At 43.1% G+C, this 14,074-nt stretch overlaps 1 protein-coding gene across 2 annotated transcripts in view; it reads left to right on the top strand.

Annotated features, from left to right (window-relative positions):
* LOC108274351 (SH3 and cysteine-rich domain-containing protein 2) overlaps positions 1–5,843 on the top strand; it is a 31,189-nt gene extending 25,346 nt beyond the window's left edge. For both annotated transcript variants that reach the window (XM_017484480.3, XM_017484477.3), the window contains one exon: positions 3,587–5,843. Coding sequence is in view for 1 of the 2 variants with exons in the window: in XM_017484477.3 (XP_017339966.1) it covers positions 3,587–3,685 (99 nt within the window). In the remaining variant the exon portion in view is untranslated. The remainder of the gene's footprint in view (positions 1–3,586) is intronic.
* The last annotated feature ends 8,231 nt before the right edge of the window (positions 5,844–14,074 follow it).

The following is a 14,074-nucleotide window of genomic DNA, read 5'->3' as shown; positions in this document are numbered from 1 at the left end:
TATATGTTACAACTTCATGTTGTATTCCTAAGAGTTTAATGAAAACCACGAAAATAATTCAATTCAAACCGTGCAATTTCGTGAAAGAAGTTTTCCAAATATCTCCTCTGCCCTCCCTACGGATGGTTTAGTCCGATGGTTATTAATTCTTTCAGCTCAATCAGTGACAACCAGCAGAGGAACCCAACAAAACTGTAAGTCCCACCCCAGCTAGTGAACATCACCAATCAGAGCTGAGGCTGCTCTGAGAACAGTTGCTTAAGGACTTTGAATAATGTTTCATATGAAGTTACTGATGGTTTAATGCCATTGTTTTGATTGTTCATCGTTTACAACAGTACCATGTTCTGTTACAAGTAAATAGACTGTGTGAAAGTGATCTGATAAATGTTTAAAATATGTCACATTGGAAGGGCGCATGGTGGCGTTGGGGTTAGCACGTGTGGTTAGCACACCTCCAGGGTTGAGGGTTCAATTCCCACCGCGGCCCTGTGTGTGCGGAGTTTGGGTGTTCTCCCTGTGCTTCGAGGGTTTCCTCCATCAGTCCAAAACTATAGGCTGGTTGGCATTTACAAAACTGTTCGATGGGTATGCGATTGTGCCCTGCGATGGATTGGCACCCCGTCCAGGGTGTCCCCCACCTTGTGCCCCATGCCCCCTGGGATAGGCTCCAAGTTCCCCACAACCCACTAAGGATAAGCGGTGCAGAAGATGCAGAACTGGTCCTTCATCTTATGCCATATATGATATGGATGGAGGGCAGTGGGGCTCCCTAGCTACAGCCCTCTGTACAGGAATATTCTGATGCTTGTACACATATAAACATCATATTCGGAATATGGCTGCAACCCGAATGTAGACCTTAAATCACATTGTTTGTGACAGAATGCCAAATTAAAAGCGATGAGCAAGCATTCTTTGAGCAGTGAACAAGCTAGATCTGGGAAACAGGATGTCCTCGTTCAACTAAATACAAATTCACATACTACTCATTAACACCGTGATAAGCATTAGTCTGGTGAAAGGCTCTCTCCTCAGCTACAATGTTGTGTTATGAATTATCGTCTTGACATGACTGCAAGTCGAGGTTTCCACAGGGAAAAGTGAAGGGGGGGAGCACAGAGAGGTGGGTATTTTCAATTTTCAGATGTATCTACTGTAATCTACCTCATCAGACAATGATTTATCGGGAAAAGGGTCTAGCAGCGCCCCTGGTCAAGGCTGTATGCCTGTAGTATAAACAGTAATGACACTACTGGAGTGATGATACACTATTTAGTATACAGTCTGGGGTATGACCTAAATATTCGTGATTTTGTGTTTTTGGTTGTTGTTATTATTACAGAAGTTAAGAGAATAAAATAACGTTATTGTGCACATCAGTTTGACAGGGACGGTTACTGAGAGCGCACGTCTTTTGGAATCGCTTAGTCCTCAGTAAACGAACTATAGAATGAACTAGCCAGCTACAATATCATCTCTGGTTAAATGAATACAGTTGCCTTTCTCCGCACCTCACATGACACCTTTTTCCATTTAAATTGATTTCCATCCGGTCAGACAGTCCTGCCTGAAATTTCACTTGGCATGGTGGTGAAGGTGTTTTTCTGCTGAGCTGCAGAGTTTCTCACCAGGCTCTTGTTTATTTCTGGATATTTGACTTTTAGATTAGTCATCATAAAGCGAATAAAGTGCACTACCGCAGAAGTGTACCTTTTTTTTTTTTTTTTTTTTTTTTTTTTTTTTTTTTTTTTTTTTTTTTTTTAACCTGCATGAAACTTCATGTGCTTTAGAAAATAAGTTCAGTTTTACATTTGTTGTACATGCACAGTGCCCTCCACTAAAAATGGCACCCTTGGTAAATATGAGCAAAGAAAGCTGTGAAACATTGTCTTTATTGTTTAACCAAAAAATTCTCATGGTGTGCACCGTTTTAGTCAATAAGTCAACTTTGTGCTAGCTCCCTTTGCCAAGATAACAGCTCTGAGTCTTCTCTTACAATGCCTGATGAGGTTGGAGAATACATGGCGAGGGATCTGAGAGCGTTCCTCCATACAGAATCTCTCCAGATCCTTCAGATTTGGAGGTCCACGCTGGTGGACTCTCCTCTTCAGTTCACCCCACAGGTTTTCTATGGGGTTCAAGTCAGGGGACTGGGATGGTCAGGGCAGGATCTTGATGTTGTGGTCAGTAAACCATTTCTGTGTTGATTTTGATGATGTTTTGGATCATTGTCCTGCTGGAAGATCCAACCACGGCCCATTTGAGTCTTTCTGGCAGAGGCAGTCAGGTTTTCATTTAATATCTGTTGATATTTGATGGAGTCCATGATGCCATGTATCCTAACAAAATGTCCAGGTCCTCTGGCAGAAAAACAGCCCAAAACATTAAAGATCCTCCTCCATATTTAACCGTGGGCATGAGGGACTTTTCCATATGGCTATCTCTCTGTGTGCTCCAAAACCACCTCTGTGTTTATTCCCAAAAAGCTCTGTTCTGGTTTCATCTGACCGTAGAACCCGATCCCATTTGAAGGTCCAGTAGTGTCTGCACACTGAAGACGCTCGAGTTTGTTTTTGGATGAGAGTAGAGGCTTTTTTTCCTCGAAACCCTTCCAAACAGCTTGTGGTGATGTCGGTGACTTCAGATTGTAGTTTTGGAGACTTTCTGACCCCAAGACACAACTAACTTCTGCAGTTCTCCAGCTGTGATCCTTGGAGATGTTTTATCCACTCGAACCGTCCTCTTCACAGTGCGTTGAGACGATATAGACACACGTCCAATTCCAGGTCGATTCATAACATTTCCAGTTGACTGGAACTTCTTAATTATTGCCCTGATGGTGAAATGGGCGTTTTCAATGCTTGTGATTGATTTTTTTGTGACACTTCCCATTGTGTGAAGCTCAACAACCTTTTGCTGCACATCACAGCTATATTCCTCAGTCTAACCCATTGTTATGAATGACTAAGGGAATTTGGCCTGTGTGTTACCTCATATTTATACCCCTGTGAAACAGGAAGTCATGGTTGAACAATTTCCTGTTCCTAATCACCTAGGTGTACTACATTTTTTTTTTTTAATATCAATGGGAATATACTTAACACACCTATATTTAATAAAGATATATTTTTTTTAATTATATATTTTTTGTGTTTGCAATTGTTGGATATCCACGAGAGCAGAGTATTTTTATTTTTTTTGAACAAAAGATCGAAAGGTTAAACAATAAAGACAATTTTTCACAGACTTCTTTGCTCATATTTACCAAGGATGCCAATATTAGTGGGGGGCACTGTATGCCACACCCTTTCCTATACCTACAGCTGCATGCAAAAGTTTGTATACCTTCATTTAGAAATGAATCCAGCAGGACATTCACGATGATTTCACACATTTATCAAACTACAGTGCGCAGCTTGCTTGCTTGCTTATTTATTTATTTATTTATTTATTTATTTTTATTTATTTATTCAAACCGGTTCGTCTGCTATTTCTGAAAATGCATTGGGAGTTTGTTGACGAGAGCATGCTGAAATGAAGTGCGCATCTGGGCTGTGACTTGTTATAACTCGTTCTCTTTCAGATCTGCGTTGGGAAAGCCGAGGAAACTGATGGCTTTTACAAGCTGACCAGCGGTAAGAAGAGAGGACTCGTACCCTCAGGGTGTGTAGAGGAGATATGAACAACCTCCTCCACCTTACACGCGCACAGACATGCACATACAACGACGGCAGGGACACACTCTCACGCACCAGCAAGCATCCCGGAATGGAAGTGCACCCGCTTTGCTCACTTCACCTTCAAACGGCTTTGCGAATGCAACGTAAAGGAAGACGTCTGCCCGGCTGAACCCTATTTCTAACTCCAGGCACACGTGACCACGGGAACAGTTTCGGTTCGGATGATGCGCTGTACACGTCTGCTGTGTGTCTGTGTGTGTTCACTCAAGCATTACAATAGCATCACTGAGAGACAGGCACATATGCATACTTACCTGTCCCATCATTCACCCCTGAACGAAATGCGAGGGGCTTGTAGGAGACCCGTCACGGAATAGCACTCTCTAAATAGCTGTATAAGGTGTTGGATGGCTAAAGAATCATTATCAAAGTAGTTTAATTCAACTTTAGTAAAAACGTCCCACTTTATATTGAAGTACCTGTGTACTAATACCTGTGTGTTTATTACTGAGTCTGTACACACTCTTACACATTGTGCAGAAATCATATGGACGACCTTTATACATTTTTTTTTTTAAAAAGGGGTGTGCGTTAGGGATGTAGATACTCGAAGATGCGCTATAAAATAGCTCGAGTTTTCACTGCTAGTTATGATCATGACTGGAGCGATGAGCTTGAGGAACTGTCAGAGCCGGTCACACCGTGACCCTGACGCTGCTGATATTCCTACACCTGGGATGGGGTTTTCCGGATATTTCCCAAGCCAAGTGTGAGATCTTTGGTCTCGGGTCTGCCCCAGGGTCTCTATCGAGTAGGACGTGCCTGATACAGCTCGAGCAGAAGATAACCAGGCAGTTCTCTTATAAGGTGCCCGAACCACCTCAAACGGTTCCTGGTGATTCCCAGGGGCAGCTGCTCAATTCCAGATTGCTGAGCTCCTCACCCACACCCTGTTGCGGAGAATAAGTCCAGCATCCCTGCGGAGGAACCTCGTTTCTGTGTCTGTGTGTGCACTGGCCCTTCCACAGCCATACGCTGAAACACCCAGACAGACAGACAGCTATTTTATTTCTGTGAGACAGTGCAAAATGAAAAAGGGGCTGAGGCAGTGATGCAGCTACGGACTGAAAACACTCTAAATTTAGATTTCTGCACAGCATTAGCATTAGAGATGTTAATTTCATGTTAATAGCATGAACATGTTAAACATGATTCATCCTTGAGGGGTGGAGAAAAGGACTGTACACTTTATCAGTATTACATCAGCCCACTCCACCCACTTCACTCAGCCATCAGCTGCTCCGCCCACTTCACTCAGCCACAAGTTGCCCCGTCCATTTCACTTAGCCATCTCTCAGCTCCGCCCACTTCACTCAGCCACCAGTTGCTCCACCCAATTCACTTAGCCATCTCCCAGCTCCTCCCACATCAGTTGCTCCACCCACATCACTCATCCATCACAAGGCCCCACCCACTTCATCACTTTACCATACCCTCCTGTCTTTATTTCTTTTCTTTCTGTATACTGTTGAATTGCTGTTTAACATAGACACAACGATTAGACCTTTTTAATATGCTGAAAGGTCACACACACACACACAGTTTCTGTTGACCTGTGCAGAAAATGAGACACTTTGCAAGTCAAATATGAGATTGTGTTGAATTACAGTATAATAAACCCCGTTATTATCGCGCAGTAAACCCAGGCTCACCTCTTCACACCGTCACACATTGTTCCTATAACACGCAGGGTTCTGATAACACACACTGCAGCTATAAAACAGCTGACCAGCGCAATTCAGATTTGTTTTACACAGAACATCTGGCTGCCTAAAAAACCTCGACCACACAGAGAGACGCGGCACATCCTCACACACTGGTCCACAAATAACACGCTTATCTATTAAAAATTCATTTTTATGGATTTATAACCACAGCGCTCCTACACAGTGTGTGTCTCCCAGGAATAATCACTATTTATGGCCAGAGCACAGATCAGAACATCACAAGCATCTCTCACGGAGCAGAAGTCACATGTCTATCGTTATGACATCTCTATCTTCATGTTGTGTTAATCTGCGTGTGAAAGAATTCCATTGTTTTCTGTCGATATGGCGAGCATGGTGTTTTTACATTGTTCTGATAAACTACTGAAATTCATCTTGTGTGTTTTGTTTACTCCCTCTCTCTCGACTTGAAAATATTGTCACAGTTTCACTACAGCTGTTCCTTTTTAACAAGCATAAACGTGAAATGTGTATTTGCCGAACCTTAATGAACCTTTTAATTAGCTTAATAGTTCACTAGTCTTTTACTCAGACTCCACGTGGAAGTTCTTCCCTTTGTGCTCTTCAGTAATTCACCCGTGTGCCGTAGTGCCAAGAAGACGACCAACGACGGAAGCTTGGTTTCCTTCCGTGGCTTTCTTTCCTTCAGCATCACTAAGGAACACGCACTCAGAAGCATGTGCTTTAACAAAAGAGTTGACAAGACAACAAGGCATCAGTAAGCAAACTAATTAACATAAAACAGGTGGGCACAGTGAGGAAGAAACCGTAATGACAGGAACCAAAAACAAATGCATGTGGACTTCAACAGAGGATTTTTGGCTTTCAACAATACATCAACGATAAATACCCACACTGCCGTGTTTACATAATTAGAGATTATACCCCAGTACATAAAGGTCATAAATTTGCAGAGAAACTGGGCATTTCGAACAAAAAGTCCTAAAGATGCCAGAAAATTACGGCTTTCCTTCAGACTTTTACACAACACTGAGCCTGGAGACATGAGTATTGCTACATTACCGATGACCCCTGGCCTGAAACCACCATCACGGCCCCCACCTTCCACATGATCACTGATTGGCTTGTTACTGTTATCGCTATTTGTAGTTTATATCAACATTGTGCACTCCAGTCCAGTTGGTGGCAGTGATGCACAGTAAAGTTGTTTGCCAACCACCCATAAACATCTCCCGAAGAACAACTGGTCAGTCCGTTTGGTTCGTTCATTCTGGATGCGTGACGAAAAGTCCCGGGTTTAAGAACGTTAACGAACGTTTAAGCAGGTGACATTTCAAAACTTCCGGCAGCAAATATGGTACGGCTCGCAATCGCTGCAGCAACCGTAACTCTTGGTTTGAATGTACAGATTTAAAAAAAAAAAAAAAAAAACAGTTGTCCAGCGACGTACGGAGGGCGGAGTCAGCGTTCATAAGTCTTCAGCCGATTTATGGCTTCGTGTGATCATTTGCAAGACTGAATGAGGAGAAGTCATGGAGAAGCGTAGAGAGAATTCTGACTCTTCAGATAAACACTAAGGGGTTGAGTCATGAGTGAAATCATTCTGAGATAAATAACCCAGGAGTATTCATCAGGTGCCTCTGGAATCATTGTATTCTTAAATAATTGCCTCCTTCTGTCACAACGGCAGTCAAGGTCAGAAGCAAGAACACGCAGAGGAAAGTCATCTTCAGCCTATTAAATTATTACTCAGGTTAATCATTTTTCCCCCCATTTCCCTGAAGGAGGTCTGGCTTTTAAAGGAATACACCATTTTTGTTTGTTTTTTTCAACCTGATCTCTAACTTAAGGCATGTGTATACTTAGAGCAAGATGAAAATTTCCCTGTACTTAGTGGGAAAGTACTTCGGTCACGTATGTAGGCGTGATTATAGCGGAGGACCAAGCCACCTTTAGTGTAGTTTTTCGAGACCCAATAACACAACGAGTTACACAAGTAACCTCTTAAAGCTCCTCGGTATTCCCCGCTCTTCCCTTCTGGCCGTTCTTGTCAACCCGAGTGACCTGGGCGGCCCTGGCTGTCCTCCACTCAGCGGCAGAAACACAGCTACATATGTAACCTTTTGTTGTACTTCCTGTTGTTCCAGACTGCCAGGCAGTTTCTTTCATAATAGTGTTGTCGTCACAACAGTTCATAATGTGTCCTGATCGTGCAGCCTGGCAGACCATGGCATGCATAAATAGTGCTAAGAGGGCTATTTATTGGCGATAAGAATCATGGCGCTCTCCATTGAGAATAAAAATCACCACAGCTATAGGCTAACTGGAATTTTGTGGACTGGGCTATGGGCCCCTGTAATTGTCACCACAGCTATTGACTTCACCGCACTAGTGACCTCACCAGAATGTAAGTCGAATGTGTTTACTCCAAACACGTTCGGAGAACGCTTCAAGGAACTCTTCAGTGTATATAGATGAAGCTGTAAAATGTGTAGGTCCTGTTTTTATTTTCTTCAAAGAATTTGTGGTGTGTGAATACCACCATACGCCATGCCGTGCTTTCATTACCATATAAACAAAAAGCTCTCTTTAAAACCTCTCTAATGATTCTTTAATCTATCTGGTGTGTGTGCGATTTTCCCAGAAGACAAACATTTAGAGCTGCGCTTTTACCTCCTTCAGCTTATATTGCTCATTATATATTTATTTCGTGAGGAAAAACATCTGTTCGTCTCTCGTCTCTAGGGAACTACAAGCGCCGAAATGTCACAAGCGGAATGGTTCTTTCTGTTCAAATGTCGAAACATCAGAGAAGAAATGAGAAAAGAAAGAAAAGCCGGTGCCCACAACCCCCCCCCCCCCCCGTCTCAGTCGTTAGGCAGGTTTCCACTGACTCCATGTGCATAAAGCATAAAAACAAATTCCATTTTTAGACATTTCTGTCAGCAGCTCCATCCGTCCGTTTTCTGTACCACTTATTTTATACAGGGTCGCGGGGATCCTGGAGCCTATCCCAGGGGACTTGGGGCATGAAGTGGGGGACACCCTGGATGGGGTGCCAATCCATACACACTCTCAGACCCATTCATGCACTACGGACAATATAGAGATGCCGATCGGCCTACAAAGCACGTCTTTGGACTGGGGGAGGAAACCAGAGTACCCGGAGGAAACCTGTGAAGCATAGGGAGAAAGTGGAAACTCCATGCACACAGGGCGGAGGCGGTAATCGAAACCCCGACCCTGGAGGTGCGAGGTAGTCTTCTGTCTACAGACTCTCCGGACCACACGTGAAATTAATCACAAACACCGTTTAATGTGCTGAAGAGTGACACTTAACCAACTGAGCTCGTGTATGTGGAAGACGGCAGATTGCTTACCCTCAAAAACCAAGCAGTTGGAAAAGTTGCCTCAGAAGAAGCCCGTCGGTCGTGGGACGGGTGAGCTAGCTGGTGGGCCGGTGTGAATTGGAGAAACACGGTCAGGCTAACAGACTGTTTTATTTTTGGAAATACAACCAATTAAGTTTTGGTTAAAATATACCACAGGAAGGTACAAACAAAAATATCAGTCCTCACATACATCTCTAGTTGAGATCAATTATAAGTCTTATGAATCTTTTGTATCAGACGTCCGATTTTTAGGCGAGCAAAGGTATAGGAACAGATGAGTCTTGAAAATAGCACTTAATATTTGCTTGCATTAAATGCACCAAGCCTGTGAATCTCTGACATCACCGAACTGCTGGTTTCTTCATTTTGGGACGTTTTCCAGGCTTTTACCGCAGACTCTTTCAGTAGTTGTTTGTTTCGGGTGGTTTCTCCGTTCGGTCTCCTCTTCAGGAGGTGATACGCTGATCAGTTTGGTGAAGGTCTGGTGATTGACTTGGTCACTATAAAACCTACCATTTTCCCCCTGATGAACGCCTGTGTTGAGTCGGCAGTGTGTTTTGAAATATTGTCTTGCTGCATTCCTCCCGATTAATTTGGATGCATTTCTCTGTAACTTGGCAGACAGAATGTTCCTCTAACCTTCTGAAATCATTTCACTGCTACCATCATGAGTTCATCATAAATAAAGATTATTGAGCCTGTTCCAGAAGCAGCCGTGCAAGCCCAAGCCATGACACTACCTCCACCATGTTGCACAGATGAGCTTGTATGTTCTGGATCATCAGCAGATCCTTTCTTTCTCCACACTTTGGACTTCCCATTGCTTTGGTAGAGGTTCATCTTGGTTCCAGAACTTTTGTTTTCCTTGGCCAACCCATTCGCAATGGTGTTCAGATGAATTATAAACTGAAGTGATGTAGCTGTCAGAGCCAGAATTCACTCATCATGCTGACGTTCATCTTGGATTTTTGTTCCCCCAGTTTTTTCTCAGGTTCCTGAGGGGCATAATGGTATGGTTCATAAAAATAAAAATAAAAATAAACAAAGAAAAGCTGTTCTGGTTTAATCCAAGCCCACTTTCGGTTTAAATACAGATACAGATATATGGAGCATTAAAACAGATCCAGATCCAGATAGAACAGCATTGTGTTACTTCACACAGATACGAATCACCAGCGTTACGCCGTTGGGATCTTCTGTGCTTGACATAATGAAAAGTTCAGCTTTACAACTGCAGTGCTTTGAAATATCTCAATAACAGCTCATGTGCAGTAGACGTAGCCCTGTTCCTCATCGATTCTCTCAAATAAATATGCTGTGGCGAATGGCTGTTTGTCATTTTTTTTTTATTTCCTCACACGCCTCTTGTTCTTCACGACATGACGTGGTCTTATCCCCTCTTCACCTCCTGCTGCTTTCCATTAAAGGTAAATCTTATCCTAGAGGAGTACAGGAGGAAGTGACAGGCTCTGAGCTTGACACGTCTCATTGCAGTCAGCTCCGTATGAATTTTTTATTTAGATGGAGATGCAGCAGTAAAAATGGCACGCGCTGAAACACTGGAGAGAAAATACGAGCTTGGCTGCACGCAGTGTTCTGAAGATTTATTTATAATCTTCATAAGAAACACACATTAGAGGAAACTCGTTATGTCAAAGTGTATGTATAAATCTTTATTATTTAAAATATTTATTTTAAAAGGAGTAAAATACTTAAAGATAAACATATAATATTCCATTTCCCATGGAAAAAGTCATCCGGTCTGGCTTAAACAGCTTCAGATAATAGTATCAGACAAATGAGTAATCTGAATCTATTGGAACGGTAAGGCCAGTTCATCCGGGCTGAAGACATTTGGGTTTGAGGTCAAAAGACGGATATAAGACGAGAGCTGAGGATTTCAGCGTTTATTTCCTGGACTTTACATCTAATTAATCATTTGGATGCATGTCACTGGAAATTAGTTACATAAAAATGTTCCTCTAAACTTGTGAATTCATTCTGCTGCTACCATCATGAGTTCCATCATCGATAAAGATTAGTGAGAATGTTCCAGAAGCAGCCATGCAGGTCCAAGCCATGACGCTACCTCCACCATGTTTCACAGAGGAGCTCGTATGTTTTGGAGCCTTTCTTTCTCAACGCTTTGGTCTTTCCATCATTTTCGTAGAGGTTCATCTCAGTTCCAGAGCGTTTGTGGATCATCTCTGTGTTTCTCTGTGAATTCCAATCTGGCTTTCTGATTCTTACTGCTGATGAGTGGTTCGCATCTTGTGGTACCGCCTCTATATACAAGTCTTCTTCGAACGATGGTTTGTGATACCTTGGAGGTTGTTGAGGATATCACTGACTCTGACTTTGTTTTCCTTGGGATTCCTTCCATTTGGTGTCTGGTTGCGCAGTACACCGGTGGTTTCTTTCTTTTTCAGGACTGTCTAAATTGTTGTATCGGCTACGCCCGATGTTTGCGCAATGCCTCCGATTGATTTTCCATCTTCTCTCAGCTTCAAAACGGCTTGCTTTTCTCCCACAGACAGCTCTGTGGGCTTCATGTTGGCTTATCCTTTTTATTAAAAAAAAAATACAGTCTTCGGGCACACGGTGGCTTAGTGGTTAGTACGTTCGCCTCACACCTCCAGGGTTGGGAGTTTGATTCCCACCGCTGCCCTGTGTGTGTGGAGTTTGCATGTTCTTCCCGTGCTGCGGGGGTTTCCTCCGGGTACTCCGGTTTCCTCCCCCAGTCCAAAAACATGCATGGTAGGCTGATTGGCATGTCCAAAGTGTCTGTAGTATATGAATGGGTGTGTGAACGTGAACGTGTATGTGATTGTGCCCTGTGATGGATTGGCACCCTGTCCAGGGTGTACCCCACCTTGTGCTCCATGCTCCCTGGGATAGACTCCAGGTTACCCCACGACCCTGAAAAGGATAAGCGGTATAGAAGATGGATGGAAAATTCAGTCTTCACAGGTGAAACCAAGGCTAAAACCAAGAGTAGATGTTCAGAGCTATTTATTGTTTAAACAATCAATCTAACAAAGAAACACCAGTCAGTCGCATGTTCCAATATTTTTTGCTCACCTACAAATTGGGTGTTCTGATACCAAACGCGCTATGTTCTATGTCGTTTAACACGTTCTACATGTCAATACGAGGAGCTGAAAATCTAAACTCTCTTCTCATATTCATCTTTTGATCTCAAACCCGACTGTCTTCAGTCTACAGCAAGAATCAAATGAATTTAGCCTTGCTGTTCCAATAGTTTCGGAGAGGACTGTATATAAATCAACGAGTGAAAATGTCAGGTAGAAGTCGCACTGGCGAAGCGAGTGCAGGTTTAATGAAATAAAATAAACTCAAGCCTAAATGCTAAAGTTCAACAAAGTGCATTCATCGGGGGGGGATTTTGACATCTTTTAGCTTATTTTTAAAGGTTATTATGCTAATGATCTCAAAGTGCAGGTGTTTCCAGAACCCCGCTGCGAGTGCAGCTCAGGAATATAAGATCACAGGTGCATGGTGTTAAATCTGTAGGGCAGCGGAGTGAAATGCTACGCCTACGTACTTCAATACGCCTCACAGCACTACTCAGTACTCTCTGTGCCATTTATCCTACACAGGGTCGTCGGGAGAATGGGGGCTATCTCAGGGAAATCGGGGCACGAGGCGGGGCACATTCGTACACCCGTTCACACACTGCAGACAATTTGGGAATGCCAGTCAGAAAACAAAACATGTCTTTGGACTTGGGAGGAACCCGCTGAAGCATGGGGAGAACAGGCAAGCTCCGTGCACACAGGGCGGAGGCAGGAGTCTAACCCCCAACTCTGGAGGTGCGAGGCAACACTGCTGACCGCTAAGCGACATTGCCCACTGAGCCACAGTAAAAAATGTGCTTGAGCGTGGATTAACGCTGTAGTCCATCAACGTTTTGTGTGTTCTGAGCTGCTTTTCTGCTTAACACGGTTGCAAAGAGTGGTTATTCGAAACCACTCCTCCTTTGAGCTCTCTCTCATCAACAAGGTGTTTCTGCCTACAGAACTGCCTCTCTCCATGTTTTTTTTTTTTTTTTTACCCCATACCATTCTGTATAAACTCGAGAGATTTTTGGTGTGTGAAAATCGCAGGATTTCGGCTGATTCTTATTTATCTTAACAAATACACCGAGATCTCCCCATTCTGACGTTTGATGTTGAACATTAACCAAAAGCTCTTGACTCATATCTGCATGATTTTATGCACCGCACTGCTGCTCCATAATGACTAATTGGATAAGTGTATGTATTGGCACCCTGTCCAGGGTGTACCCCGCCTTGTACCCCATGCTCCCTGGGGTAGGCTCCGGGTTCCTCGTGACCCTGAAAAGGATAAGCGCTATAGAAGATGGATAAGTGTATGTCAGGTAAGATTTATTTCTTCGTTTATTTTAACTTGAAAAGCAGTAACGAGACAGAGTTCGGGTCCTGATCAGGGGCTCGAGTTACATAAACGAGGTACTCGAGCAAAAGTTGGAAAGGAAATGCAAAGCAGTTTTATTTGTTTTGTTTTTAATTCAGCAAAAATAGCAGCGTATTCCCCTCTGGTTAATGTTTCAGTAATGTCCGCTCACCAATGTTTACTATGCTATTAATGAAATCCCCAGGAGACAGACACACACTGAAGACCACTATAATTCCCACAGGAAATTTAGGTTTTATGTGCTGAGTGCTTTTCAGTAAAGCAAACAGACTCCTGTCTCGCTGCTGTTTCGGGGAAAGAAAGAAAAAAGTCAAGGTCAGTTAGTTTTCTAAAGGGACATTTAGCATCTGTCACGAAGATGACACAAATTTGCATCTTTATTACACAGTTAATAGTCTGAGCGCTCTAGCACCAAGACTGTAATTACTGTCACCAAATCATCACAGCACTGAAACACAACCGAAATAAAAGCGTTAATATCCCAGGCGTCTTTTAAAAGCAGACAGGATTGTCCATAAAAGTACAATAAAAAAGTAAAAAATATTCCAAATGCTTCCAAACACTACGAATAGCGCTGTATTTTACGGTGACATTTCTTTGTGAGGCTGCGTCTCTGAACTCGAGTCCGCACCGGTTCTAATAACTGTTCGATCGCAGAGGCACGTTTGGGACACAGCCTTGATATATTTGGGGGGTTTATTATTTCAGCCCTTAGAAGAGATTCGAAAGACTCCCGTGGGTTTAGGCGACTCCTCCGACGCTCACCTCTTTTCATTCGCCTGAACCGTGAGTT

The sequence above is a fragment of the Ictalurus punctatus genome, chromosome 13, assembly GCF_001660625.3.
Source record: "Ictalurus punctatus breed USDA103 chromosome 13, Coco_2.0, whole genome shotgun sequence".
In the NCBI taxonomy this organism is placed as follows: Eukaryota; Metazoa; Chordata; class Actinopteri; order Siluriformes; family Ictaluridae; genus Ictalurus; species Ictalurus punctatus.
This window is presented reverse-complemented; position numbering and strand designations above follow the sequence as displayed.